At 47.2% G+C, this 25,568-nt stretch overlaps 1 protein-coding gene across 1 annotated transcript; it reads right to left on the bottom strand.

The window, feature by feature from the left end:
- Positions 1 to 24,931, bottom strand: slc44a1b (solute carrier family 44 member 1b; the record flags this gene model as incomplete). The annotated part of the gene is made up of 14 exons (XM_079671352.1): positions 1 to 2,508; positions 5,364 to 5,462; positions 6,174 to 6,410; positions 7,526 to 7,663; positions 7,801 to 7,884; positions 10,838 to 10,994; positions 13,893 to 14,061; positions 16,006 to 16,192; positions 16,526 to 16,704; positions 17,419 to 17,508; positions 21,757 to 21,926; positions 22,449 to 22,542; positions 24,060 to 24,196; positions 24,912 to 24,931. The coding sequence occupies 14 exons, from the start codon at positions 24,929 to 24,931 to the stop codon at positions 2,485 to 2,487; spliced, it is 1,785 nt and encodes a 594-aa protein (XP_079527478.1). The 3' UTR covers positions 1 to 2,484.
- Positions 24,932 to 25,568: the final 637 nt, after the last annotated feature.

Below are 25,568 nucleotides of genomic sequence, written 5' to 3' on the forward strand. Positions count from 1 at the left end.
GGAGGAGGAACGTACCGGGAGGAGAACGTACCGGGAGGAGAACGTACCGGGAGGAGAACGTACCAGGAGAGGAACGTACCGGGAGGAGAAGGAACGTACCGGGAGGAGAACGTACCGGGAGGAGAACGTACCGGGAGGAGAACGTACCAGGAGAGGAACATACCGGGAGGAGAAGGAACGTACCGGGAGGAGAACGTACCGGGAGGAGAACGTACCGGGAGGAGAACGTACCGGGAGGAGAACGTACCAGGAGAGGAACGTACCGGGAGGAGAAGGAACGTACCAGGAGAGGAACGTACCGGGAGGAGAACGTACCGGGAGAAGAACGTACCAGGAGAGGAACGTACCGGGAGGAGAACGTACCGGGAGAGGAACGTACCGGGAGAGGAACGTACCGGGAGGAGAACGTACCGGGAGGAGAACCTTCCAGCGGCTTTCAATCTAAAAGTGACGGTAGAAGAAGTCGGCGAGCTCGCCGGGATGCGGTCCCTCTGAACCCCGAAGGAGACGGTCTGAATGTCTGAAGGAGATCAAACCAAGAGGTTCGTAGAACACGGAGCGACTGTTACGACGCTAAGATACTAACGACCAGTTCCCGGAAAATAAAGATGAGGTTTTGAATTCTTAATGAGGAAAGAATGAGTTCTGTTAATCTGAGAAACCAAACGCTTTAATATTCAAAACAATCAAAGAACAATATGAGGCTGAAGTTCAAATATTACTTTCATATCATGTACTGAGCTGAATACTCTCAATACTCAGCACATCACAAGTGTGTGTGTGTGTGTGTGTGTGTGTGTGTGTGTGTGTGTGTGTGTGTGTGTGTGTGTGTGTGTGTGTGTGTGTTTGTGTGTGCTACTCAGGGCCGTCCCTCCCTACACGCCGATCACGCAGACTGCGAGGGGCCTCGCGGAGGGGGCCTCGTCTCGCGGAGGGGGCGGAGGGGGCCTCGTCTCGCGGAGGGGGCGCAGGGGGCCTCGTCTCGCGGAGGGGGCCTCGCGGAGGGGGCCTCAACTGAGCCGCAAAAGCGGTGCAACCAGCGCTCATGCGGCGCAATTAGTGTAAGCGCTGCACCGTGCTCCACTAGCCCCCCCCCCCCCCCTCTCTTCGACGCTCGCGATACAGAGCCTCATCATATACTTTGCGTGGGGCCACAAGTTGGCCAGGGACGGCCCTGGTGCTACTATAAACTGACTCCATCTTTAGTGCATTAGTGACGGTGCTCCTGGCGTTAAATCTCCTCCATGTTTCTTGATTTGACGGTTGATCCGGAGCAGCGTCAGATGAACGTCCGTCAGTCTGAGTCTGAACGTCTCTGACGGTTGTTCCCCTGCTCTGCGTGTTTGCTGATAATCGATGCATGCTAACGAGAATATCAGTCAAAATAATCTTTACAAACTAAGATAATTCTCCTACGAGTTATCCGTTGAGGCCAAATTATGTTTAATAAAGTGTTTGATGTTTTGCATTAACTAATCATGACTCTATGAGCTAGCTAACCCGTGCTAACTCTGTGCTACTACAGGAACACAGCGGCTAACCCGTTAGCTGCGGCTACGTGTTTGTGCAGGAAGTAGATGTTGATGGTTTGAGTTTCCAAAGTGGCGACGCAGCTTCGTCTAATCTCTGCTCCTAGATAAAGAAACTCAGCCCGTTTCTCAAGTCCCTCACGCATCAGCAGCCGAGGCTCATGGGTATTGTAGTTTTTAGCCGCTGATTTTTCAGATCATTGGTGTGCGAGCGTTTAAAGTCTGAGCGCCTGGAGAAACCTGCCGTCCGTCAAAGTACTTATACACACATATTGAAGTATTTATACACACATTACTGCATGGAGAAGATGGAAACAATCAGATCTGATCAAACTTTGTTAATTGCAAAATGCTCCGTTAATAATGACCGTTCATCAGACATTTGTGAAGTCTGCTCGATGACGATGGAGATCTTCCTCGATGGTTGGACCTGAACAAACAGAAGCAGGAAGACTCGTTGTCCCATGATGCAGTTTGTTTTATTGCTGTCTGTCTGAACCCTCCCACCTTCTTCTTCTCTGGATTTCAATCACTTTATGGTGAAGAGGCGGGACAGGAAGTAGGATCCAGTTGACGACAGCAACTCGACTGTCAATCATCCCGATGCTCAGTGCTCTCCGGTCAGTCAGCGACTCAATCTCTAACGATCTCTAATCATGTTTCAGCTGACCCAGCACAGAGCTCATCCTCCAATCAGAAAGCGGCTCCTGTCCACAGACTCCGCCCCTCTGATGACATCACAGTCCAGGTGAAAACAGGAAGTGGCTTTGCCGTGAAGCTGTGAGACGCTTATATAAAAAAGGACATTTAAAATCTGCTTCCATATAAAGTGCTTGGTTATGTTGTTACAGTTCTTATTAAAATACTGTTTTCCCTGGAGTGAAACCATAGTAAACATGTTACACAAAAATAAACTTCTGGAATGTCTCTCTGCAGGAAGTCCTGCCCCCAGCCGTCAGGCCGAGCTCGTCCCCGGAGCCTGCAACAGGAAACCAGGTAAACAGACAGGAAGTAAACCGGGGCAGTGAGGCATCATGGGTAGTGTAGTCACGTAAGAATGGTGTAATATTGGTGTTATTTAGCATCATGGGTAGTTAGGTGAGGACAGAGTGATGCATCATGGGTAGTTAGGTGAGGACAGAGTGATGCATCATGGGTAGTCAGGTGAGGACAGAGTGATGCATCATGGGTAGTCAGGTGAGGACAGTGATGCATCATGGGTAGTCAGGTGAGGACAGAGTGATGCATCATGGGTAGTCAGGTGAGGACAGTGATGCATCATGGGTAGTCAGGTGAGGAAAGAGTGATGCATCATGGGTAGTCAGGTGAGGACAGTGATGCATCATGGGTAGTCAGGTGAGGACAGAGTGATGCATCATGGGTAGTCAGGTGAGGACAGAGTGATGCATCATGGGTAGTCAGGTGAGGACAGAGTGATGCATCATGGGTAGTTAGGTGAGGACAGAGTGATGCATCATGGGTAGTCAGGTGAGGACAGAGTGATGCATCATGGGTAGTTAGGTGAGGGCAGTGATGCATCATGGGTAGTCAGGTGAGGACAGAGTGATGCATCATGGGTAGTCAGGTGAGGACAGAGTGATGCATCATGGGTAGTTAGGTGAGGGCAGTGATGCATCATGGGTAGTCAGGTGAGGACAGAGTGATGCATCATGGGTAGTCAGGTGAGGACAGAGTGTTGCATCAAGGGTAGTTAGGTGAGGGCAGTGATGCATCATGGGTAGTCAGGTGAGGACAGAGTGATGCATCATGGGTAGTCAGGTGAGGACAGAGTGATGCATCATGGGTAGTCAGATGAGGACAGAGTGATGCATCATGGGTAGTCATGTGAGGACAGAGTGATGCATCATGGGTAGTCAGGTGAGGACAGAGTGATGCATCATGGGTAGTTAGGTGAGGACAGAGTGATGCACCATGGGTAGTCAGGTGAGGACAGAGTGATGCATCATGCGTAGTCAGGTGAGGACAGAGTGATGCATCATGGGTAGTCAGGTGAGGACAGAGTGATGCATCATGGGTAGTCAGGTGAGGACAGAGTGATGCATCATGGGTAGTCAGGTGAGGACAGAGTGATGCATCATGGGTAGTCAGGTGAGGACAGTGATGCATCATGGGTAGTCAGGTGAGGACAGAGTGATGCATCATGGGTAGTCAATGAGGACAGAAATAAATAAAAACATAAGGATCTTTTTTCATTGAGTTGATATTTTATTTAATGTGTATTTTAATAATACTGAAGAAATAAATAGATAATAAATAATGTCTCATCATCATGTGACCTCCTGAAGCTTCAGTTCATCATGTGACCTCCTGAAGCTTCAGTTCATCATGTGACCTCCTGAAGCTTCAGTTCATCATGTGACCTCCTGAAGCTTCAGTTCATCAGCGACTCCGTGTTCCTTTACCTGAGTCTGATCAATGTGAAACAGGGCTGTAAAATGTAATATCAATGCAATTACGGTGTAGTATGGGTTAATAAAAGGTGTAAAAACTGTGTAATATGGTGTTATATTGGTGTTATTTAGGTGTAATATGAGTGTTATTTAGGTGTAATATGGGTGTTATTTAGGTGTAATATGGGTGTTATTTAGGTGTAATATGGGTGTTATTTAGGTGTAATATGGGTGTTATTTAGGTGTATTTATGGGTGTAATTATTGTGTAAAAAAGGTGTAATATAACCGGAGAGAAGTCTTCTTCTCGAGTTAAAGGAACACGGCGTCACCGTCTGATCCTCAGAACTTCTTTTAAAGCACCGCGGTGAAAAACAATAACAATAATAATAAGGCAGAACAGAAAAATAAAGAAATAGCTTAGAACATTATAAAACCTATAAAAACAAACAAAGGTAAAAAAACATTACAAATAAACATAAAGTCAATGAAGAGTCTGGTCCCGGGTGAAGATGAAGGTGATGATGTAGGTGATGAAGGGAATGAGTCAGTTAGCACGCATCTGTTAGCACGTTCCCTTAGCGTGCATAGTTAGCACGTGTCCCTTAGCTTGCATTAGTTAGGATGTGTCCGTTAGCATGTGTCCCTTAGTGTGCAATTGTCAACACATATCTGTTAGCACGTACCATTAGCATGCATAGTTAGGATGTGTCCGTTACCATGTGTCCCTTAGCATGCATTGTTAGCACGTGTCCCTTAGCATGCAATTGTCAACACATATCCGTTAGCACGTACCATTAGCATGCATTGTTACCATGTGTCCCTTAGCATGCATTCGTTAGGATGTGTCCGTTAGCATGTGCCCCTTAGTGTGTATAGTTAGCACACGTTCCTTAGCATGCAATTGTTAGCACACGTCCGTTAGCAGGTGTCCCTTAGCGTGCATGGTTAGCAGATGTCCCTTAGCATGCATTAGTTAGCACGAGTCCCTTGGCATGCAATTGTTAGCACATATCCTTTAGCACGCGTCCATTAGCATGCATAGTTAGGATGTATCTGTTAGCACGTGGCCCTTTGCATGCATTGTTAGCATGTGTCCCTTAGCATGCATTAGTTAGCACGTGTATGTTAGCCGTTGTTAGCGGTTGTTAGCTCGCGGCGTGGCTGCCTTGGTGAGGGGGCGGGGCGAGAAGTAAGCTGGCCAATAGGAAGAGGCTGGAGGTGGGCAGGTAAACGGAGAGGAACAGCAGGACGTCCTCGCTGAGGCACAACAGGAAGTGGCTGCGCTCCGTCAGCAGCCAATCCAGCAGCACCCCCAGCAGCAGGTAATACACCTGGACCTCCTGTAGCTCCTCCCACTCTCCCCCCCCCCCCTCCTCCTCCTCCTCCTCCTCCTCCTCCTCCTCTGACGGGCTGTCACTCACCATGGGCTTCATCTCCGCCCCCCCCGACACCGCCTCCTTCACGCGGCTCCGCCCACTTTTAGCAACTCGCTCCAACCGCCGGCTGCTCTCCACGAACTCCTAGAGGGGAAGAGAGCCGTCAGGAAAGCGTCTGCACGGTTATTAAATAACTGTAGGAGCGTTCAGCTGACTCATATCTATGGTAAACGTTGGCAGTATAGAGTAGACTTCTCTCTGAAAATCTCAAATCCTGACTTTTTTCTGAAAATGTATATGAAAGAGCAATAATCCAGTCTGTATGGTGCTGTATGTTTCTGGACTGTGCAGAGATGTTTATTATGGTTACTGACTTTGTGCCGTAAAGCGGACTCTAGTGCCTCGAAGACGAGTCAGAGACGCTACGCCAGCGAGACTCTGGAAGTCAACATGCGTCCGCACGCCTCATAGTATTAGTGTTTACTTATCATATCCAGTTAAAAGGGTTTTAGTCGGTACTGGACCGCCAACAGATCTATAGAACTGACCTGAATAAAACCCTGAAGACGTACCCGGGTCTCCTTTAGAGCTCTCAGATAATCAGCCTCGACAATAACTATATATTATTGATTTGCACCACGTTTAGGTGTTCATCAGTAGTTCCACTTCCTGCCACATTCCCACTTGACTCTAAGCAACGCAAACACAAACCACACCAACTAAAAATTAAAAATATTAAAATATATATTAAAAAATATTAAAAAGATACAAATTACACGTTTATGGAGTAAAGTAATAACCACTCGGAAAAACAAATGGTATCCATAGTAACCCCTTTGGGGGGGGTTTCCTCACCATCAGAGCCTTGTCCATGAAGAACTCACGGCCCGGCGTGCCGTCGTTGTACTTGGTGTCGATGGCGAAGCAGAGGAACAGGACGTCCACCACGATCTCGAACACCGACAGGAAGCAGTGCGCCACCAGGAAGGAGAAGAGACACACGATGACGAGCGGCAGCAGCCACTCAGCGTAACCCCGCTGAGCGTTCAGCAGCAGGACGCCGCAGAACGCCGTGCAGGTGACGATCAGCACCTGAGGGGGGTGGGGGGTCAGTTAGAAGGTAACACACAGAGCTGCAGGTGTTTCTGTTGGGCTATAAAGGAACTACAGCACGGTCACATGACTTCACGTCATCACCGCTAAGCTAAAGGAGGCTAATGTTGGGCTATAAAGGAACTACAGCACGGCCACATGACTTCACGTCATCACCGCTAAGCTAAAGGAGGCTAATGTTGGGCTATAAAGGAACTACAGCACGGTCACATGACTTCACGTCATCACCGCTAAGCTAAAGGAGGCTAATGTTGGGCTATAAAGGAACTACAGCACGGTCACATGACTTCACGTCACCACCGCTAACCTAAAGGAGGCTAATGTTGGGCTATAAAGGAACTACAGCACGGTCACATGACTTCACCACCGCTAAGCTAAAGGAGGCTAATGTTGGGCTATAAAGGAACTACAGCACGGTCACATGACTTCACCACCGCTAAGCTAAAGGAGGCTAATGTTGGGCTATAAAGGAACTACAGCACGGTCACATGACTTCACGTCATCACCGCTAAGCTAAAGGAGGCTAATGTTGGGCTATAAAGGAACTACAGCACGGTCACATGACTTCACGTCATCACCGCTAAGCTAAAGGAGGCTAATGTTGGGCTCTAAAGGAACTACAGCACGGTCACATGACTTCACCACCGCTAAGCTAAAGGAGGCTAATGTTGGGCTATAAAGGAACTACAGCACGGTCACATGACTTCACTTCACCACCGCTAAGCTAAAGGAGGCTAATGTTGGGCTATAAAGGAACTACAGCACGGTCACATGACTTCACGTCACCACCGCTAAGCTAAAGGAGGCTAATGTTGGGCTATAAAGGAACTACAGCACGGTCACATGACTTCACGTCACCACCGCTAAGCTAAAGGAGGCTAATGTTGGGCTATAAAGGAACTACAGCACGGTCACATGACTTCACGTCACCACCGCTAAGCTAAAGGAGGCTAATGTTGGGCTATAAAGGAACTACAGCACGGTCACATGACTTCACGTCACCACCGCTAAGCTAAAGGAGGCTAGTGTTGGGCTATAAAGCTAAAGACTCATTCCTGCACCTCTTGATGTTAGAAACGTCAGATTCCTCTCACCTTCCCCAGGAAGAGCACGAAGTCTCCGATGGCGTTGATTGTTGCGACGCGCAGCGCGTTCTCCACCAGGATCACGAAGGCGTCGCGCGCAGACGTGCAGAAACTGGTGCTGTTGATGGCTGTGGCTGCATATGCATTCTGGGTAATGAAGGCACAGATGGATGTCACAATAAAAACAGGGAAGAAGAAGAAGAACAAGAAGAACAAGAAGAAGAAGAAGAAGAAGAAGAAGAAGAAGAAGAAGAAGAAGAAGAAGTGAGCAGGTGTGTGTTTACCTGATTGAGATAGTTGAGGCACTTCTCTAGACACCACAGACAGCAGATACAGGTTTTCAGCATGCAGCGCGCACACGCATTCTCCTGAAACACAACACAACACAATATTACACAATAACCTAATATATGGTTTCAGAAAACAGATCTGACAGAAGGGCTGGCTCTCGTACCGTTGTGTTTGTGCTGGTTGTTAATAAAGTTGTGTACGTTGTGTCTGAGCTGGTTGTTAATAAAGTTGTGTATGTTGTGTTTGAGCTGGTTGTTAATAAAGTTGTGTACGTTGTGTTTGAGCTGGTTGTTAATAAAGTTGTGTATGTTTTGTCTGAGCTGGTTGTTAATAAAGTTGTGTACGTTGTGTTTTAGCTGGTTGTTAATAAAGTTGTGTATGTTGTGTTTTAGCTGGTTGTTAATAAAGTTGTGTATGTTGTGTTTGAGCTGGTTGTTAATAAAGTTGTGTACGTTGTGTTTGTGCTGGTTGTTAATAAAGTTGTGTATGTTGTGTTTGAGCTGGTTGTTAATAAAGTTGTGTACGTTGTGTTTGAGCTGGTTGTTAAAAAAGTTGTGTACGTTGTGTTTGAGCTGGTTGTTAATAAAGTTGTGTACGTTGTGTTTGAGCTGGTTGTTAATAAAGTTGTGTACGTTGTGTTTGAGCTGGTTGTTAATAAAGTTGTGTACGTTTTGTCTGAGCTGGTTGTTAATAAAGTTGTGTACGTTGTGTTTGTGCTGGTTGTTAATAAAGTTGTGTACGTTGTGTTTTAGCTGGTTGTTAATAAAGTTGTGTACGTTGTGTTTGTGCTGGTTGTTAATAAAGTTGTGTACGTTGTGTTTGAGCTGGTTGTTAATAAAGTTGTGTACGTTTTGTCTGAGCTGGTTGTTAATAAAGTTGTGTACGTTGTGTTTGTGCTGGTTGTTAATAAAGTTGTGTACGTTGTGTTTTAGCTGGTTGTTAATAAAGTTGTGTACGTTGTGTTTGAGCTGGTTGTTAATAAAGTTGTGTACGTTGTGTTTTAGCTGGTTGTTAATAAAGTTGTGTATGTTGTGTCTGAGCTGGTTGTTAATAAAGTTGTGTACGTTGTGTTTGTGCTGGTTGTTAATAAAGTTGTGTACGTTGTGTTTGTGCTGGTTGTTAATAAAGTTGTGTATGTTGTGTTTGAGCTGGTTGTTAATAAAGTTGTGTACGTTGTGTTTGAGCTGGTTGTTAAAAAAGTTGTGTACGTTGTGTTTGAGCTGGTTGTTAATAAAGTTGTGTACGTTGTGTTTGAGCTGGTTGTTAATAAAGTTGTGTATGTTGTGTTTGAGCTGGTTATTAATAAAGTTGTGTACGTTGTGTTTGAGCTGGTTGTTAATAAAGTTGTGTACGGTGTGTTTGAGCTGGTTGTTAATAAAGTTGTGTATGTTTTGTCTGAGCTGGTTGTTAATAAAGTTGTACGTTGTGTTTTAGCTGGTTTTTAATAAAGTTGTGTATGTTTTGTCTGAGCTGGTTGTTAATAAAGTTGTACGTTGTGTTTGAGCTGGTTGTTAATAAAGTTGTGTACGTTGTGTTTGAGCTGGTTGTTAATAAAGTTGTACGTTGTGTTTTAGCTGGTTGTTAATAAAGTTGTGTATGTTGTGTTTGAGCTGGTTGTTAATAAAGTTGTGTACGTTGTGTCTGAGCTGGTTGTTAATAAAGTTGTGTAGGTTGTGTTTGTGCTGGTTGTTAATAAAGTTTTGTATGTTGTGTTTGAGCTGGTTGTTAATAAAGTTGTGTACGTTGTGTTTGAGCTGGTTGTTAAAAAAGTTGTGTACGTTGTGTTTGAGCTGGTTGTTAATAAAGTTGTGTACGTTGTGTTTGAGCTGGTTGTTAATAAAGTTGTGTATGTTGTGTTTGAGCTGGTTGTTAATAAAGTTGTGTACGTTGTGTTTGAGCTGGTTGTTAATAAAGTTGTGTACGTTGTGTTTGAGCTGGTTGTTAATAAAGTTGTGTATGTTGTGTTTGAGCTGGTTGTTAATAAAGTTGTGTACGTTGTGTTTGTGCTGGTTGTTAATAAAGTTGTACGTTGTGTTTGAGCTGGTTGTTAATAAAGTTGTGTACGTTGTGTTTGAGCTGGTTGTTAATAAAGTTGTACGTTGTGTTTGAGCTGGTTGTTAATAAAGTTGTGTACGTTGTGTTTGAGCTGGTTGTTAATAAAGTTGTGTACGTTGTGTTTGAGCTGGTTGTTAATAAAGTTGTGTACGTTGTGTTTGAGCTGGTTGTTAATAAAGTTGTGTACGTTGTGTTTGAGCTGGTTGTTAATAAAGTTGTGTATGTTGTGTCTGAGCTGGTTGTTAATAAAGTTGTGTACGTTGTGTTTGTGCTGGTTGTTAATAAAGTTGTGTATGTTGTGTTTGAGCTGGTTGTTAATAAAGTTGTGTATGTTGTGTCTGAGCGGGTTGTTAATAAAGTTGTGTACATTGTGTTTGAGCTGGTTGTTAATAAAGTTGTGTACGTTGTGTTTGAGCTGGTTGTTAATAAAGTTGTGTACGTTGTGTTTGTGCTTGTTGTTAATAAAGTTGTGTACGTTGTGTTTGTGCTGGTTGTTAATAAAGTTGTGTACGTTGTGTTTGAGCTGGTTGTTAATAAAGTTGTACGTTGTGTTTGAGCTGGTTGTTAATAAAGTTGTGTATGTTTTGTCTGAGCTGGTTGTTAATAAAGTTGTGTACGTTGTGTTTGAGCTGGTTGTTAATAAAGTTGTGTACGTTGTGTTTGAGCTGGTTGTTAATAAAGTTGTGTACGTTGTGTTTGAGCTGGTTGTTAATAAAGTTGTGTATGTTGTGTTTGAGCCGGTTGTTAATAAAGTTGTGTACGTTGTGTTTGAGCTGGTTGTTAATAAAGTTGTGTACGTTGTGTTTGAGCTGGTTGTTAATAAAGTTGTGTATGTTGTGTTTGAGCTGGTTGTTAATAAAGTTGTGTACGTTGTGTTTGTGCTGGTTGTTAATAAAGTTGTGTACGTTGTGTTTGAGCTGGTTGTTAATAAAGTTGTGTACGTTGTGTTTGAGCTGTTTGTTAATAAAGTTGTACCTTTCCTCTCAGCTGGTTGTGGATGTACATGAGGAAGAGGCGGGGGATCTTCACCAGCGTGATGATGAAGGCTCCCTTGGCGACGGTCCCCAGGTGATACCGGACCAACCGGAGGACCGACGACAGGATGGGCGCCACCGGGAGGCGGTTCTTATCCCTGAAAACAGAGTCAACATTAACCACGTCACCTGAACCTTTCTCTCAAAATTCTTACTTTCTTTCAGAAATATCTCAATTTGAAGCTGTTTGACTGGAAATTCAGATTTTTCTGAGAAATTCTGTGAATTCAGATTTTCAGACAATTATAATGTTTTTAGGAAAATGTGTGGAGTCTGACTTTTTCTCAAAAGTCTAGACTGTGAAGTACAGACTCAACTGGTGGAGTTAAGACTCAACTGGTGGAGTATAGACTCACATGGGCGAGTATAGACTCAACTGGTGGAGTATAGACTCACCTGGTGGAGTGTAGACTCACCTGGTGGAGTTTAGACTCACATGGTGGAGTATAGACTCACCTGGTGGAGTATAGACTCAACTGGTGGAGTATAGACTCACCTGGTGGAGTGTAGACTCACCTGGTGGAGTTTAGACTCACATGGTGGAGTATAGACTCACCTGGTGGAGTTTAGACTCACATGGTGAAGTATAGACTCACCTGGTGGAGTTTAGACTCACATGGTGGAGTATAGACTCACCTGGTGGGGTTTAGACTCACCTGGTGGAGTATAGACTCAACTGGTGGAGTATAGACTCACATGGTGGAGTGTAGACTCACCTGGTGGAGTTTAGACTCACATGGTGGAGTATAGACTCACCTGGTGGAGTTTAGACTCACATGGTGAAGTATAGACTCACCTGGTGGAGTTTAGACTCACATGGTGAAGTATAGACTCACCTGGTGGAGTATAGACTCACCTGGTGGGGTTTAGACTCACCTGGTGGAGTATAGACTCACCTGGTGGAGTTCAGACTCACCTGGTGGAGTGTAGACTCACCTGGTGGAGTTTAGACTCACATGGTGGAGTATAGACTCACCTGGTGGAGTGTAGACTCACCTGGTGGAGTTTAGACTCACATGGTGGAGTATAGACTCACCTGGTGGAGTGTAGACTCACCTGGTGGAGTTTAGACTCACATGGTGGAGTATAGACTCACCTGGTGGGGTTTAGACTCACCTGGTGGAGTGTAGACTCACCTGGTGGAGTTTAGACTCACATGGTGGAGTATAGACTCACCTGGTGGAGTATAGACTCACCTGGTGGGGTTTAGACTCACCTGGTGGAGTATAGACTCAACTGGTGGAGTATAGACTCACATGGTGGAGTGTAGACTCACCTGGTGGAGTTTAGACTCACATGGTGAAGTATAGACTCACCTGGTGGAGTTTAGACTCACATGGTGGAGTTTAGACTCACCTGGTGGAGTATAGACTCAACTGGTGGAGTATAGACTCACATGGTGGAGTGTAGACTCACCTGGTGGAGTTTAGACTCACATGGTGGAGTATAGACTCACCTGGTGGAGTTTAGACTCACATGGTGAAGTATAGACTCACCTGGTGGAGTTTAGACTCACATGGTGAAGTATAGACTCACCTGGTGGAGTATAGACTCACCTGGTGGGGTTTAGACTCACCTGGTGGAGTATAGACTCACCTGGTGGAGTTCAGACTCACCTGGTGGAGTGTAGACTCACCTGGTGGAGTTTAGACTCACATGGTGGAGTATAGACTCACCTGGTGGAGTGTAGACTCACCTGGTGGAGTTTAGACTCACATGGTGGAGTATAGACTCACCTGGTGGAGTGTAGACTCACCTGGTGGAGTTTAGACTCACATGGTGGAGTATAGACTCACCTGGTGGGGTTTAGACTCACCTGGTGGAGTATAGACTCACCTGGTGGAGTGTAGACTCACCTGGTGGAGTTTAGACTCACATGGTGGAGTATAGACTCACCTGGTGGAGTATAGACTCACCTGGTGGGGTTTAGACTCACCTGGTGGAGTATAGACTCACCTGGTGGAGTTCAGACTCACCTGGTGGAGTGTAGACTCACCTGGTGGGGTTTAGACTCACCTGGTGGAGTATAGACTCACCTGGTGGAGTTCAGACTCACCTGGTGGAGTGTAGACTCACCTGGTGGAGTTTAGACTCACATGGTGGAGTATAGACTCACCTGGTGGAGTTTAGACTCACATGGTGGAGTATAGACTCACCTGGTGGAGTTTAGACTCACATGGTGGAGTTTAGACTCACATGGTGAAGTATAGACTCACCTGGTGGAGTATAGACTCACCTGGTGGGGTTTAGACTCACCTGGTGGAGTATAGACTCACCTGGTGGAGTTTAGACTCACCTGGTGGAGTATAGACTCACCTGGTGGAGTTTAGACTCACATGGTGGAGTATAGACTCACCTGGTGGAGTGTAGACTCACCTGGTGGAGTATAGACTCACCTGGTGGGGTTTAGACTCACCTGGTGGAGTTTAGACTCACCTGGTGGAGTATAGACTCACCTGGTGGGGTTTAGACTCACCTGGTGGAGTATAGAATCACCTGGTGGAGTATAGAATCACCTGGTGGAGTATAGACTCACCTGGTGGAGTATAGACTCACCTGGTGGAGTATAGACTCACCTGGTGGGGTTTAGACTCACCTGGTGGAGTATAGAATCACCTGGTGGAGTATAGAATCACCTGGTGGAGTATAGACTCACCTGGTGGAGTATAGACTCACCTGGTGGAGTATAGAATCACCTGGTGGAGTATAGACTCACCTGGTGGAGTATAGAATCACCTGGTGGAGTATAGACTCACCTGGTGGAGTATAGAATCACCTGGTGGAGTTCAGACTCACCTGGTGGAGTATAGAATCACCTGGTGGAGTTCAGACTCACCTGGTGGAGTATAGAATCACCTGGTGGAGTTCAGACTCACCTGGTGGAGTATAGACTCACCTGGTGGGGTTTAGACTCACCTGGTGGAGTATAGAATCACCTGGTAGAGTATAGACTCACCTGGTGGAGTATAGAATCACCTGGTGGAGTTCAGACTCACCTGGTAAAGTAATAGGTGACGACGGCTCCGGCCACAGTCATCTGCTGGCAGGCGAGGATGAACTCTGTGATCCAGACCAGGCCCACAGCGTGGTACCAGGTGAGGTACTGCAGAGAGCCCGTGAGCCGGAACTCTGTCAGCGTGGTGTCCTCGTTCTGCTCAGGGTTACCTGCAACACACACCTACAGTCACACTACAGTTCCCACAATGCTCTGGGGGATGCACACTACAGTTCCCACAATGCTCTGGGGGATGCACACTACAGTTCCCACAATGCTCTGGGGGATCCACACTACAGTTCCCACAATGCTCTTGGGGATCCACACCACACTACAGTTCTCACAATGCTCTGGGGGATGCATACTACAGTTCCCACAATGCTCTGGGGGATGCACACTACAGTTCCCACAATGCTCTGGGGGATGCACACTACAGTTCCCACAATGCTCTGGGGGATGCACACTACAGTTCCCACAATGCTCTGGGGGATGCACAGTACACTTCCCACAATGCTCTGGGGGATGCACAGTACACTTCCCACAATGCTCTGGGGGATCCAATCTACAGTTCCCACAATGCTCTGGGGGATCCACACTACATTCTCAAATATATTGAAGTGACTGTTATTTTGTATATATTGATTGTTGTGTTTTTATTTAGGTTTTAATGTGTGCATATGAGAAAATGTGTCTTTGATTCTGTGGGGCAAAAAAGTATTTAGTCAGCCACCAATTGTGCAAGTTCTCCCATTTAAAAAGATGAGAGAGGTCTGTAATGTTCATCCTAGGTATACCTCAACTATGAGAGACAAAATGAGAAAAAGAAATCCAGAAAATCACATTGTCTGATTTTTAAAGAATTTATTTGTAAATGATGTAAAATAAGTATTTGGTCAAAAACAAAAGTTCATCTCAATACTTTGTTATATACCCTTTGTTGGCAATGACAGAGGTCAAACGTTTTCTGTAAGGCTTCACAAGGTTTTCTTTCTTTTTTTGCCCCACTGTATATATATACATATTTTTATATATATTTGTTTTATATTCTGGATTGTGGGAAACGGTATTTTGATCTGTCTGTACACACAAACTGAAAGATTGACAATAAAGTAGACTTTGACTTTTGAAGTCATAACAAGCGGTACAGGTAGACCACGTGTTTTAGGGTGAACACATGAACCCTACGTGAAAACGCAGCAGCATTTGGATGCACTTCAACAAAAACGTAGGCAATGATGAAGCGGAGTGCAACATTTGTAAAGCCAGAATATCATTGAAAGCAGGGTCAACAAATAATCTCCACCGGCTCTTTTGAACGGCTCTTTTGAACGGCTCCTTTGAACGGCTCCTTTGAACGGGTTGTTTGAACGGCTCTTTTGAACGGCTCGTTTGAAAGGCTCGTTTGAACGGCTCGTTTGATAGACTCGTTTGAACGACTCGTTTGAACGGCTCTTTTGAAAGACTCTTTTGAACGGCTCTTTTGAACGACTCATTTGAGCGGCTCTTTTGAACGGCACTTTTGAACGGCTCGTTTGAACGGCTCTTTTGAACGGCTCTTTTGAACGGCTCGTTTGAGCGGCTCTTTTGAACGGCACTTTTGAACGGCTCGTTTGAACGGCTCTTTTGAACGGCACTTTTGAACGGCTCGTTTGAACGGCTCTTTTGAACGGCACTTTTGAACGGCTCGTTTGAAAGACTCTTTTGAACGGCTCTTTTGAACGACTCGTTTGAGCGGCTCTTTTGAACGGCACTTTTGAACGGCTCGTTTGAACGGCTCTTTTGAACGGCACATTTGAACGGCTCGTTTGAAAGACTCTTTTGAACGGCTCTTTTGAACGGCTCGTTTGAACGGCTCTTTTGAAAGACTCTTTTGAACGACTCGTTTGAGCGGCTCTTTTGAACGGCTCTTTTGAACGGCTCGTTTGAACGGCTCTTTTGAACGGCACGTTTGAACGGCTCCTTTGAACGGCTCCTTTGAACGGCTCTTTTGAACGGCTCGTTTGAACGGCTCTCGGAAAGGAACAGAGCCATAAGGTCCAGCTCCCTCCAAAGGGCCGTAATTCCCATCACTAAATAAAGAACAGATGTTGTGTGTGTTTGAGGCCACATCTCACCGCTGGTGCCCAGGAAGAGCAGCACTAGGACCCAGTAGCTCCAGAAGAGCAGCAGGGCCAGGAAGGTGAGGCAGGGCTGCAGGGCGAGCAGCGGCAGGTGCAGGAACACCTTCCCCGCCACGTGGAACAGAGCGATGGTGAGCGCCACCCGCTTCCTCATGAACAGCATGAGCAGCAGCAGGATGATCTGACAGCAGCAACAACAACAACAACAACAACAACACAGTTATTGGGGAAGAATTTAAGGTTAAGGCGAGACACAGCAGGCAAAAACATCGTTCTCATGCACTGAATGTACCTTTAAGGGTCCTTTAAGGGTCTTTGAGTCAGAGACATGTTATATATTGGTGATAAAGAGTCTAATAGGGGTCCCTTAAGGGTCCCTTAAGGGTCCTTTAAGGGTCCTTTAAAGGGTCCTTTAAGGGTTGGACTTAGACTTCTAAAAAGTGCATTTAGCATGATAGGACACCTTTAAAGAAAGACGTTAGATATTAAAACGTGTGGTAATAAAGTTCCTCACGGTAAAGACGGTGGCGGCGGCGGCGTAGACAAGCAGCGCCTGCCCACTGTCCCTAAGCTCCGCCCCCTCCGCTCTAAGTTCTGCCCCCTCCTCTCTAAGCTCCTCCCTCAGGTGACTGCTGGTGGCGTTTCCATAGAGACGGTGATCGATGTAGAGCCACCAGAGGACGCTGGTCCCCGCTGAGACACAGACAGGAAGTGAGCTCAGAGAGTTATACAGACAGGAAGTGAACTCAGAGGGTTATACAGACAGGAAGTGAGCTGGAGGGTTATGCAGACAGGAAGTGAGCTCAGAGGGTTATACAGACAGGAAGTGAACTCAGAGGGTTATACAGACAGGAAGTGAGCTGGAGGGTTATGCAGACAGGAAGTGAGCTCAGAGGGTTATAGAGACAGGAAGTGAGCTGGAGGGTTATACAGACAGGAAGTGAGCTCAGAGGGTTATACAGACTGGAAGTGAGCTGGAGGGTTATACAGACAGGAAGTGAGCTCAGAGGGTTATACAGACAGGAAGTGAGCTGGAGGGTTATACAGACAGGAAGTGAGCTCAAAGGGTTATACAGACAGGAAGTGAGCTCAGAGGGTTATACAGACAGGAAGTGAGCTCAGAGGGTTATACAGACAGGAAGTGAGCTGGAGGGTTATACAGACAGGAAGTGAGCTGGAGGGTTATACAGACAGGAAGTGAGCTGGAGGGTTATACAGACAGGAAGTGAGCTCAGAGGGTTATACAGACTGGAAGTCAGCTCAGAGGGTTATACAGACAGGAAGTGAACTCAGAGGGTTATACAGACAGGAAGTGAGCTCAGAGGGTTATACAGACAGGAAGTCAGCTGGAGGGTTATACAGACAGGAAGTCAGCTGGAGGGTTATACAGACAGGAAGTCAGCTCACCCAGAGACCCCAGCACCACCAGAGAGGTGAGGATCCAGACGAGCAGCGCAGAGATGTAGCGGATGATGAGCATCAGGATCATGGAGAGGACTGAGGAGGAGAGACAGGTTAGAGGAGCACCTGAGGTACCTGAACGCATCTCTTACGACCTGATGTATCTGAACGCGTCTCTGACTACCTGATGTACCTGAACGCGTCTCTGACTACCTGATGTACCTGAACGCGTCTCTGACTACCTGATGTACCTGAACGCGTCTCTGACTACCTGGGAGACAGGTTAGAGGAGCACCTGATGTACCTGAACGCATCTCTGACTACCTGGGAGACAGGTTAGAGGAGCACCTGATGTACCTGAACGCATCTCTGACTACCTGAGAGACAGGTTAGAGGAGCACCTGATGTACCTGAACGCATCTCTGACTACCTGAGAGGACAGGTTAGAGGAGCACCTGATGTACCTGAACGCATCTCTGACTACCTGAGAGACAGGTTAGAGGAGCACCTGATGTACCTGAACGCATCTCTGACTACCTGAGAGACAGGTTAGAGGAGCACCTGATGTACCTGAACGCATCTCTGACTACCTGAGAGGACAGGTTAGAGGAGCACCTGATGTACCTGAACGCATCTCTGACTACCTGAGAGACAGGTTAGAGGAGCACCTGATGTACCTGAACGCATCTCTGACTACCTGGGAGACAGGTTAGAGGAGCACCCGATGTACCTGAACGCATCTCTGACTACCTGAGAGACAGGTTAGAGGAGCACCTAATGTACCTGAACGCATCTCTGACTACCTGAGAGGACAGGTTAGAGGAGCACCTGATGTACCTGAATGCATCTCAGACTACCTGAGAGGACAGGTTAGAGGAGCACCTGATGTACCTGAACGCATCTCTGACTACCTGGGAGACAGGTTAGAGGAGCACCTGATGTACCTGAACGCATCTCTGACTACCTGAGAGACAGGTTAGAGGAGCACCTAATGTACCTGAACGCATCTCTGACTACCTGGGAGACAGGTTAGAGGAGCACCCGATGTACCTGAACGCATCTCTGACTACCTGAGAGACAGGTTAGAGGAGCACCTAATGTACCTGAACGCATCTCTGACTACCTGAGAGGACAGGTTAGAGGAGCACCTGATGTACCTGAATGCATCTCAGACTACCTGAGAGGACAGGTTAGAGGAGCACCTGATGTACCTGAACGCATCTCTGACTACCTGAGAGGACAGGTTAGAGGAGCACCTGATGTACCTGAACGCATCTCTGACTACCTGGGAGACAGGTTAGAGGAGCACCTGATGTACCTGAACGCATCTCTGACTACCTGAGAGACAGGTTAGAGGAGCACCTGATGTACCTGAACGCATCTCTGACTACCTGAGAGACAGGTTAGAGGAGCACCTGATGTACCTGAACGCATCTCTGACTACCTGAGAGGACAGGTTAGAGGAGCACCTGATGTACCTGAACGCATCTCTGACTACCTGAGAGACAGGTTAGAGGAGCACCTGATGTACCTGAACGCATCTCTGACTACCTGAGAGGACAGGTTAGAGGAGCACCTGATGTACCTGAACGCATCTCTGACTACCTGAGAGACAGGTTAGAGGAGCACCTGATGTACCTGAACGCATCTCTGACTACCTGAGAGACAGGTTAGAGGAGCACCTGATGTACCTGAACGCATCTCTGACTACCTGAGAGACAGGTTAGAGGAGCACCTGATGTACCTGAACGCATCTCTGACTACCTGAGAGGACAGGTTAGAGGAGCACCTGATGTACCTGAACGCATTTCTGACTACCTGAGAGACAGGTTAGAGGGGCACCTGATGTACCTGAACGCATCTCTGACTACCTGAGAGACAGGTTAGAGGAGCACCTGATCTACCTGAACGCATCTCTGACTACCTGAGAGACAGGTTAGAGGAGCACCTGATGTACCTGAACGCATCTCTGACTACCTGAGAGACAGGTTAGAGGAGCACCTGATGTACCTGAACGCATCTCTGACTACCTGAGAGGACAGGTTAGAGGAGCACCTGGTGTACTTGAACGCATCTCTGACTACCTGAGAGACAGGTTAGAGGAGCACCTGATGTACCTGAACGCATCTCTGACTACCTGGGAGACAGGTTAGAGGAGCACCTGATGTACCTGAATGCATCTCTGACTACCTGAGAGACAGGTTAGAGGAGCACCTGATGTACCTGGACGCATCTCTGACTACCTGGAAGACAGGTTAGAGGAGCACCTGATGTACATGAACGCATCTCTGACTACCTGAGAGACAGGTTAGAGGAGCACCTGATGTACCTGAACGCATCTCTGACTACCTGAGAGACAGGTTAGAGGAGCACCTGATGTACCTGAACGCATCTCTGACTACCTGAGAGACAGGTTAGAGGAGCACCTGATGTACCTGAACGCATCTCTGACTACCTGAGAGACAGGTTAGAGGAGCACCTGATGTACCTGGACGCATCTCTGACTACCTGGGAGGACAGGTTAGAGGAGCACCTGATGTACCTGAACGCATCTCTGACTACCTGAGAGACAGGTTAGAGGAGCACCCAATGTACCTGAACGCATCTCTGACTACCTGAGAGACAGGTTAGAGGAGCACCTGATGTACCTGAATGCATCTCTGACTACCTGAGAGACAGGTTAGAGGAGCACCCGATGTACCTGAACGCATCTCTGACTACCTGAGAGACAGGTTAGAGGAGCACCTGATGTACCTGAATGCATCTCTGACTACCTGAGAGACAGGTTAGAGGAGCACCTGATGTACCTGAATGCATCTCTGACTACCTGAGAGGACAGGTTAGAGGAGCACCTGATGTACCTGAATGCATCTCTGACTACCTGAGAGGACAGGTTAGAGGAGCACCCGATGTACCTGAACGCATCTCTGACTACATGGGAGACAGGTTAGAGGAGCACCTGATGTACCTGAATACATCTCAGACTACCTGGGAGACAGGTTAGAGGAGCACCTGATGTACCTGAACGCATCTCTGACTACCTGAGAGGACAGGTTAGAGGAGCACCCGATATACCTGAATGCATCTCAGACTACCTGAGAGGACAGGTTAGAGGAGCACCCGATGTACCTGAACGCATCTCTGACTACCTGAGAGACAGGTTAGAGGACTACCTGATGTACCTGAACGCATCTCTGACTACCTGAGAGACAGGTTAGAGGACTACCTGATGTACCTGAACGCATCTCTGACTACCTGAGAGACAGGTTAGAGGACTACCTGATGTACCTGAACGCATCTCTGACTACCTGATGTACCTGAACGCGTCTCTGACTACCTGAGGTACCTGAATGCATCTCTGACTACCTGAGAGACAGGTTAGAGGAGCACCTGATGTACCTGAACGCATCTCTGACTACCTGAGAGACAGGTTAGAGGAGCACCTGATGTACCTGAACGCATCTCTGACTACCTGAGAGACAGGTTAGAGGAGCACCCGATGTACCTGAACGCATCTCTGACTACCTGAGAGGACAGGTTAGAGGAGCACCTGATGCACCTGAACGCATCTCTGACTACCTGAGGACAGGTTAGAGGAGCACCTGATGTACCTGAACGCATCTCTGACTACCTGAGGACAGGTTAGAGGAGCACCTGATGTACCTGAACGCATCTCTGACTACCTGAGGACAGGTTAGAGGAGCACCTGATGCACCTGAACGCGTCTCTGACTACCTGAGGACAGGTTAGAGGAGCACCTGATGTACCTGAACGCATCTCTGACTACCTGGGAGACAGGTTAGAGGAGCACCCGATGTACCTGAACGCATCTTTGACTACCTGAGACGACAGGTTAGAGGAGCACCTGATGTACCTGAACGCATCTTTGACTACCTGAGACGACAGGTTAGAGGAGCACCCGATGTACCTGAACGCATCTCTGACTACCTGAGACGACAGGTTAGAGGAGCACCTGATGTACCTGAACGCATCTTTGACTACCTGAGAGGACAGGTTAGAGGACTACCTGATGTACCTGAACGCATCTCTGACTACCTGATGTACCTGAACGCGTCTCTGACTACCTGAGGTACCTGAATGCATCTCTGACTACCTGAGAGGACAGGTTGGAGGAGCACCTGATGTACCTGAACGCATCTCTGAACACCCGAGTTGGTCTGCATATCGGACAGCTACGTACGGCAACCCAAATAGGACATTTGTCACAGCGGCGTTGTTATATATTGGTAATAAAGGAGTCTAATAGGGGTCCTTTGAGGGTCTTTGAGGGTCTTTGAGTCAGAGACATGTTAGTCACAGTGTCTCAGTGTGTGTGTCTCTCACTCAGGGCCAGCACACACAGCCCGATGATGATCTCTTTGCTGGCGGCGACCCCTGCGATCAGACGATGCAGAACGCTGTGATCCCCGACGAACGTCACCACCGCCTCCGAGAACTTAGCATAGCAGGAGATATCCACTGGGGTGCAGCGGTTAAACACCGGGAGGGGCTTACTGCAGGGAGAGGGGAGAGGTCAGAGGTCAAACACCTGCTTACTGAAGGAGAGGTCAGAGGTCAAACAGTAACCAACATCAGAGTAACTTGATAACAAAGGTACCCCAACTGTAGCTGTGAACATGACAGGATGTGTGATTACCTAGAAGAGCATCAGGACTGTTTGAGGCATATGATAGCTATGTGATTAACATGATGATTCAGCCTCTATGGAGAGAGACATATGACAAGCATGATCATTTCTGACGTGGAGCTAATCTGAAGTAAACATTGAATACTGCTTTCTATTCCTCCATCTTGTGACTGAGGAACTCCCTCTCTTGGATATCAGCATGTGAAGGACACTGTTCAGGAACTAGTTGATGCTCTGTATGTGATGACTCCTTCCATTCTGGAGAGGATCACAGATACATGGATCCTGAGGCTCAAGCTCAAGCCGGGGACAAGTGAGATGTTTCTAACAGAGGTCAGAGGTCAAACACCTGCTTACTGCGTGTCAGAGGTCAGTGTTTTGGACTCACCTGGGTGGAACAGGAAGTGTGGGACATCTGGAGAACCTCTCAGGGAGACCTGGATATTTATGACCCGCTAACTCATAGGAACACAACTCAGAACCTGAAAGAGAACACAGAGACGGGATGAGCCTGAATGCACCACGATGTCTCTGACAGCAGAGCCTGAACGCCCAATGATATACCTCTATGGAACCTCCATTAGCACAATTAGCATTCGCTCAACTAGCGTTAGCTCCATTAGCGTTAGCTCTGTTAGCACTGGCTAGCTCCCCTGCTGAATTCTTGTCAGATTGTGTTTCTGACAGCAGAGCCTGAACGCCCCACGATATCACTCTATGGAACCTCCATTAGCGTTAGCTCCATTAGCGTTAGCTCTGTTAGCACTGGCTAGCTCCCCTGCTGACTTCTTGTCAGATTGTGTTTCTGACAGCAGAGCCTGAACGCCCCACGATATCACTCTATGGAACCTCCATTAGCGTTAGCTCCATTAGCGTTAGCTCTGTTAGCACTGGCTAGCTCCCCTGCTGACTTCTTGTCAGATTGTGTTTCTGACAGCAGAGCCTGAACGCCCCACGATATAACTCTATGGAACCTCCATTAGCATTAGCTCAATTAGCATTAGCTCCATTAGCGTTAGCTCTGTTAGCACTGGCTAGCTCCCCTGCTCACTTCTTGTCAGATTGTGTTTCTGACAGCAGAGCCTGAACGCACCGCGATGTAACTATGGAACCGCCATTAGCATTAGTTCCGTTAGCATTAGTGGGCATTAGTGGGTGTTTGAGTGACAGGAGGAGGGAGACGTGTTCCTCCGGAGAGCCTCAGGGTGGACAGAATAACAGAAACAGTGTGTGAGACACTCCTTTCATTAAGATGGAGTGTGAACTCAGTGGAGACGAGTGGCACCAACCACACACGCTTAATGCTGCCTTTGTTACTGTGTGTGTGTGTGTGTGTGTGTGTGTGTGTGTGTGTGTGTGTGTGTGTGTGTGTGTGTGTGTGTGTGTGTGTGTGTGTGTGTGTGTGTGTGTGTTACTGTGTGTGTGTGTGTGTGTGTGTGTGTGTGTGTGTGTGTGTGTGTGTGTGTGTGTGTGTGTGTGTACAGTACACTGGTGCTGTGTCACACTGTGTCTTCAGACATGACATCATCAGCATGACGTGCAGCGCTGATGAGTCGGTGATTCTGCTCCTCTCACGATTATAATAAAATACAATAATATATTCAAATATTATGAATGAATATATCTTTCTGTTCTCATGAGATGAGTTGATCCCAATGTGTGAAATGTTTGCGCTGCAGCGGCATAAAAACAAAGCATTTCACATTAGAGAAATTAAAAGAAATGAACAATCCAACATGTGAACGTCAAAAATAGAAATAAAATAGCATTGAAAAAGTACAAAATGTGGAAATACAAATGTACAGAAACAAAATATGAAGCATCAAGCTAATCCTATTGTGAGTGGCTTAGGGTGATCTGATGAATGTAGAGAGTAATGCTTGTGTTTAAAATGAACGCTAAAGTGAAACCTTTTGTACACAAAGCTGCTCTTTTCCCTGAGTTAGACTCTCTTTCCCCCACAGACTACATCTCCCATCAGCCCCGGCGGTGGCCTCACCGTTGAGCATGGCGAACCTCTTCAGATCCTGGTAGGTCTCCATCTTCTCGGGGGGGCACAGAGACACACAGAGAGCCAGGGAGCGGATCTTCCTCTGAACGATGTCGATGTTACACGGGTCCAAGAAGAACACAAACCTGAAGGCACAGGAAGTCAGACCACCACAATAAGAGCGTTTAGAACAACACACACCTGAGGGCACAGAAAGTCAGACCACCACAATAAGAGCCTTTAGAACAACACACACCTGAGGGCACAGAAAGTCAGACCGCCACAATAAGAGCCTTTAGAACAACACACACCTGAGGGCACAGAAAGTCAGACCACCACAATAAGAGCCTTTAGAACAACACACACCTGAGGACACAGGAAGTCAGACCGCCAAAATAAGAGCCTTTAGAACAACACACACCTGAGGGCACAGAAAGTCAGACCGCCACAATAAGAGCCTTTAGAACAACACACACCTGAGGGCACAGGAAGTCAGACCGCCACAATAAGAGCGTTTACAACAACACACACCTGAGGACACAGGAAGTCAGACCGCCACAATAAGAGCCTTTAGAACAACACACACCTGAGGGCACAGGAAGTCAGACCGCCACAATAAGAGCCTTTACAACAACACACACCTGAGGTCACAGGAAGTCAGACCGCCACAATAAGAGCCTTTAGAACAACACACACCTGAGGTCACAGGAAGTCAGACCGCCACAATAAGAGCCTTTAGAACAACACACACCTGAGGGCACAGGAAGTCAGAGCGCCACAATAAGAGCCTTTACAACAACACACACCTGAGGTCACAGGAAGTCAGAACGCCACAATAAGAGCCTTTACATGAACACACACCTGAGGTCACAGGAAGCCATCCCGCCACAATAAGAGCCTTTAGAACAACACACACCTGAGGGCACAGGAAGTCAGACCGCCACAATAAGAGCGTTTACAACAACACACACCTGAGGACACAGGAAGTCAGACCGCCACAATAAGAGCCTTTAGAACAACACACACCTGAGGACACAGGAAGTCAGAGCGCCACAATAAGAGCGTTTACAACAACACACACCTGAGGTCACAGGAAGTCAGAGCGCCACAATAAGAGCGTTTACAACAACACACACCTGAGGACACAGGAAGTCAGACCGCCACAATAAGAGCCTTTAGAACAACACACACCTGAGGGCACAGGAAGTCAGACCGCCACAATAAGAGCCTTTACAACAACACACACCTGAGGTCACAGGAAGTCAGACCGCCACAATAAGAGCCTTTAGAACAACACACACCTGAGGACACAGGAAGTCAGACCGCCACAATAAGAGCCTTTACAACAACACACACCTGAGGTCACAGGAAGTCAGACCGCCACAATAAGAGCCTTTACAACAACACACACCTGAGGTCACAGGAAGTCAGACCGCCACAATAAGAGCCTTTAGAACAACACACACCTGAGGTCACAGGAAGTCAGACCGCCACAATAAGAGCCTTTAGAACAACACA

This window comes from Notothenia rossii (assembly GCF_949606895.1).
Source record: "Notothenia rossii genome assembly, chromosome: 3".
Lineage (NCBI taxonomy): Eukaryota > Metazoa > Chordata > Actinopteri > Perciformes > Nototheniidae > Notothenia > Notothenia rossii.